General features: G+C 37.7%; 1 protein-coding gene across 6 annotated transcripts in view; it reads right to left on the bottom strand.

The window, feature by feature from the left end:
• The window catches only part of DCTN4 (dynactin subunit 4), a 43600-nt gene that overhangs the window by 36834 nt on the left and 1637 nt on the right, over window positions 1-5129 (bottom strand). For 4 of the 6 annotated variants that reach the window (XM_008063745.1, XM_021715347.1, XM_008063746.2 and 1 more), the window contains exon 2: window positions 1153-1223. The exons of the other annotated variants lie outside the window; for them this stretch is intronic. In XM_008063745.1, coding sequence (XP_008061936.1) covers window positions 1153-1223 — 71 coding nt within the window. The remainder of the gene's footprint in view (window positions 1-1152; window positions 1224-5129) is intronic. 6 annotated transcript variants of the gene reach the window in all.

The following is a 5129-nucleotide window of genomic DNA, read 5'->3' as shown; positions in this document are numbered from 1 at the left end:
GGCCACTGCACTCTAGTCTGGGTGACAGAGTGAGACTCCAACTCAAAAAAAAAAAAAAGTATGGATTGTGATAGTGATTTTCCCTCCACAGAGTTTAGTATGAAAAAGAAGGGGAAAAAGCAGAAACTTTACAGTGGAGAAAACTGACAAACACTAGTTCAAGCCAGGTGATCGAGGTTAACATCAACAGTATAAGTCATATCGACAGTATTCACCCTGATATGATGTGAGGAAAGATGGTACTTTACCTCTGTGGATCTCCTCTCCAAAACACATTCCCTCAGTCTAATGGAAAAAAATAAATCACACAAATCCCAACTGAGGGGCATTCTATCAAATACCTTACCAGTACTCTTCAAAATGTTTTGAGTTGGAGTCTCACCTGGTCGCCCAACAGGAGTACAGTGGCATGATCATGGCTCACTGCAGCCTCGACCTCCTGGGTTCAGGTGATCCTTCTGCACCAGCTTCCAGAGTAGCTGGAATCACTATGATTGCTAATTTTTAAATTTTTAAAAAATCTACACACCACTATGATGGCTAATTTTTAAATTTTTTTGTAGAGACAAGATCTCACTATGTTGCCCAGGCTAGTCTCAAACTCCTGGGCTCAAACAATCCTCTTTCTGCCTTAGCCTCCCAAAGTGCTGAGATCACAGGCATGAGCCACCACACCCAGGCTCCTCAAAACTTTTGAGCTTATGAAAGCTAAGAAAATTTTAAGAAACTGTCACACCCAAGAGGCGTCTAGGGAGACATGACTACTAAATATAATGTGGTATCCTGAACAGGATCCTGGAACAAAAAAGATTAGGGGAAAATGGAATAAATATGAATAAAACGTAGAGGTCATTTAATAATAATGTATTAATATTGACTTGTTAATTCTAACAAACACACCGTGCTAGTATAAAATGGGTATGGAACTCTGTACTACCTTTACAACAATTCTTAAGTATAAAACTGTTCTAAAATAGACAATTTATTTTAAAAATCAATGAGCATTTCATCTTTGGCAATGGTGATACTAAAAAACTGAAAATAGCTGGTTTAAAAAGTTAATTCCATGGGGTTTTTTAATTAATAAAAACCAGCTATTAAAAATAAATAGTTGAAAACAGAAAGAAAAAAAACAATCAATCCCAGCCTTACCTATTCTTTTTAAGTTTAGCTTCAGCTGATGGCATATTTTCTAAGCAACTGGGACAATAATGGGAATCCACCTAGGAGAAAACAAGAAATCAAAAAAATCAGAAGAGAAACTTGGTTTAGCTTGTGTATAGGTCTTGTCAAATAGTGAATTTTATTTCTTATTTTAAAATTTTTATTTTAGCATTGGGGGGTTCACGTGAGGTTGTGCTACCTAAGTAACACACTGATGAGGTCTGGGCCTCTGTGAGTCCTCTCTCCTGTAGTGGACATGGTACCCAGAGGTTGTGTGCCCTTTACCCTCCCCACTAGCAGCGCCCAGCATCAGCTGCTCCTGCCTTCGTGTTCACACGCCCGATGTTTAGGGTTCACTTATGAGTGAGAACATGTGGTATTCAGTTTGTTTCTGTGATAGTTCACTTAGATGGTAGTTTCCAGCTGCATCTATGTTGCTGCAAAGGTCATAATTTTGTTCCTTTTTTTGAGTTGGAGTCTCGCTCTGTCACCCAGACTGGAGTGCAGTGGCCACTCCCGGCCACCACAGCCTCGACCTGCTGGGCTCCGGCGATCCTTCCCCCTCAGCCTTCCAAGTAGCCGGAATTACAGGCACGCGCTACCACGCCCGGCTAATTTTTTGATTTAGTGTAGAGATGAGGTCTCGCCAAGTTGCCCAGGCTGGTCTCAAACCCGCAGGCTCAGGCAATCCACTCACCTCGGCCTCCCAAAGTGTGGGATTACAGTCTGAGCCACTGAGCCCAGCCTGTTCTTCTTTATGATAGTATTCTATCATGTATATGTACCGCATTAAACAGTGAATTTTAAAATAAGTCATACTGCAGCAGGTGAGATCTGGCAAAGAAACACCACAGATCTGGCAAAGAAACTGGACTGTTTTCAGATTAGAGTTTATTCTTCAGTCACTTGGGTTTTGGGGTTTTTTTACTCTCTAGATTTACCAAAACCATTCTATTTTTGTTTTCTGATCTTTCTTATTCACTTCAATCAGGGTTTTATATGTTAGATGTGTTACAAGTCATCTATGCAATAATTTAAACTTTCTAATTAAAGAACTCCATAATAATCTAATGCATAGATTAATAAAATAATCCAATTTGCAAAGCTGTGCTCAAATATCCTCCCAGCTAGTTTAGCTTTATTTGACTGCAGTAATTTAAGACCACACTGTAACCATTAAGGGAGAGTTTAAAAAGTTTTCTCAGAGAACACAAACAAATGGAAAAAATCCTATGCTCATGGACTGGAAGAATCAGTATTGCTAAAATGACCATATTACCCCAAGTAATGTACAGATTCAATGCAATCCCTATCAGACTACCAACATCATTTTTCACAGAATTAGAAAAAAACACCCTAAAATTCATATGGAACCAAAAAACAAACAAACAAACAAACAAACAAACAAACAAAACATCCAGAATGGCCAAAGCAATCCTAAGCAAAAAGAACAAAGCTGGAGGCAACAAATTACCTGACTTCAAATTACACAAGACCATAGCAGAACAGCATGGTACTGATACAAGGGAAGACACATGGGTCAATGGAACTGAACAGAGAATCCAGAAATAAACCCAAATTCCTACGACTAACTGATCTTTAACAAAGCAGACAAAAACATACACTGGGGAAAGCACCCTCTAGTCAACAAATGGTTCTCAGAAAACTGGATAGCTACATGCAGAAAAATGAAACTGATCCCTATCTCTCACCATATACAGAAATTAACTCGAGATGTATTAAAGACTTAAATTCAGACCTGAAGCCACAAAAATTCTAGAAGAAAACCCAGGAAAAATTCTTCTGAACATCAGTTTAGGTAAAGAATTTATAGCTAAAACCCTAACAGCAAATATAACAAAAATAAAAACAATAAGTTGGACTTAATTAAACTACAAAGCTTCTGTACAGCAAGAGAAATAATCAGCAGATCAAACAGGCAACCTTCAGAATGAGAGAAGATATTTGCAAATTATACATCTGACAAAGGACTAATATCCAGAATCTACAAAGAGCTCAAACTGGCAAGAAAAAAGCAAATGATTTCATTAAAAAGCGGGAAAATGACATGAACAGACTTCTCTCCTAAGAAGATAAATGGCCAACAAACATGAAAAAAATGCTCAACATCACTAATCGTCGGGGAAATGCAAACTAAAACCACAAAGAGATACCACCTTACACCAGTCAGAATAGCCATTATTAAAAAATCAAAAAACAATAGATGCTGGTGTAGATGTGGTGAAAAGGGAATGCTTATTAACACTGTTGGTGGGAGTGTAAATTAGGACAACTTCTATGAAAATTGATTTGAGATTTCTCAAAGAACTAAATGTAGATCTGCCATTATACAAATAAGACACCCATACCTGCATGTTCATCGCAGCACAATTCACAACCACAAAGATGTGGAATCAACCTAAAAGCCCATTTATATGTATTAACATTGTTTTATATATATATATATATATATATATATATATATATATATATATAACACACACTATAGAATACTATTCAGCCATCAAAAAGAATGAAATGATGTCTTCTGCAGCAACTTGTATGGAATTGGAGAACATCACCCTAAGTGAACTAACGCAGGAAAAGAAAACCAAACACCGCAAGTAAGTGGGAGCTAAACCAAGAATCTGCAAAGGCATAGAGAATGGTATAATGGACTTGGAGACTCAGAAGGGGGAGGGCAAGAAGGAGTAGAGGAATGAAAAATCACCTACTGGTACACTGTGCATAGGTAGAGGTGGTGGGTACACTTAAAGCCTACACTTCTTTGCCACTATACCATGCAACCAAAAACCCTTTGTACCCCCTAAAGCTATTGAAAGAAAGAGGAAAAATTTTTTTTCTCATTACTGAATACTTGTTCACTGAGGAAAAGCATAAATTTAATATTTACATAGTCAGCTACAGCTAACCAATTATATATTTAAATGACAAATTAAGCTAACAGGATAGTCTTACTATATTCAACTCACGACAGTCTAAAAATTAAATTCATTGTATTTAAGGTCTGAATAATTATTTTACTTAATGCAGATAGCTCCTAATTGACAATTACATAACTCTAAGCACCTGCAGATAGAAAGACACTCATTTGAATATAAATACTACAGTAGAAACTGGCTTTTTAAAAATCATCTATTATAAGCAGGACCAGTTTGAAACGATTAATAAAATTGCTGCTAAAACAATCTCCAGAACATAAAAAATACAGTAATGCTAACATTTGTGCTGACTAATCATAAAAGACAAAATTCTTTCCAAATTCTGCTTGCTCCTTCATGTGCAGCTCCATATCCAAGTTGCCGATTAGAATTTTGTGGGCCTGGCCAGGCACAGTGGCTCACGTCAGTAATCCCAGCATTTTGGGAGACCGAAGCAGGAGAATCGCTTGAGCCCAGGAGTTCAAGACCTCCCTGGACAATATAGGAGGGGAGAGGAACCCTCCCAAAAAACGGAATTTATTAAAAATTCTGTATTTTTTCTTATACGTTTAAACTTCAGTCCCCTTCAAAGTACTCTCCACTTAATTTAATAAACCTGTCGAGACGCTTTTTCCACTGCTCAAAACAGTTTTTGAACTTGTCAATTTTGATGTCTTTTAGTACTTCTGCCATTTTTTGTTTCACCTCTTCCACATCAGCAAAACATTTCCCTTTGAGGGCTTTTTCATTCGGGGAAACAAAACCAAGTCACTTGGAATGAGATTGGATGAACAGGGAGGGTGGGGCACAGGCCATTTTTAGTCAGAAACTGCTAAACATTCAGCGTGATGTGGACAAGTCATAGTGGAAGAACCAATCATGCTTTTGCCACAACTTAAGACGTTTTTTCCACAAATCATGATGTACAGTAACACTAGCTGGCACATTGATGCGATGGATTCCTAGAACACTTACCTAGTGGGGGAAACCTATACTATAAGGAGCCCAACCTCCAAAATATAT

The sequence above is a fragment of the Carlito syrichta genome, unplaced genomic scaffold, assembly GCF_000164805.1.
Source record: "Carlito syrichta isolate Samal-C Ts95f unplaced genomic scaffold, Tarsius_syrichta-2.0.1 Scaffold307020, whole genome shotgun sequence".
Lineage (NCBI taxonomy): Eukaryota > Metazoa > Chordata > Mammalia > Primates > Tarsiidae > Carlito > Carlito syrichta.
The sequence above is the reverse complement of the archived record's forward strand: the minus strand, read 5'-3'. Positions and strand labels throughout refer to the sequence as shown.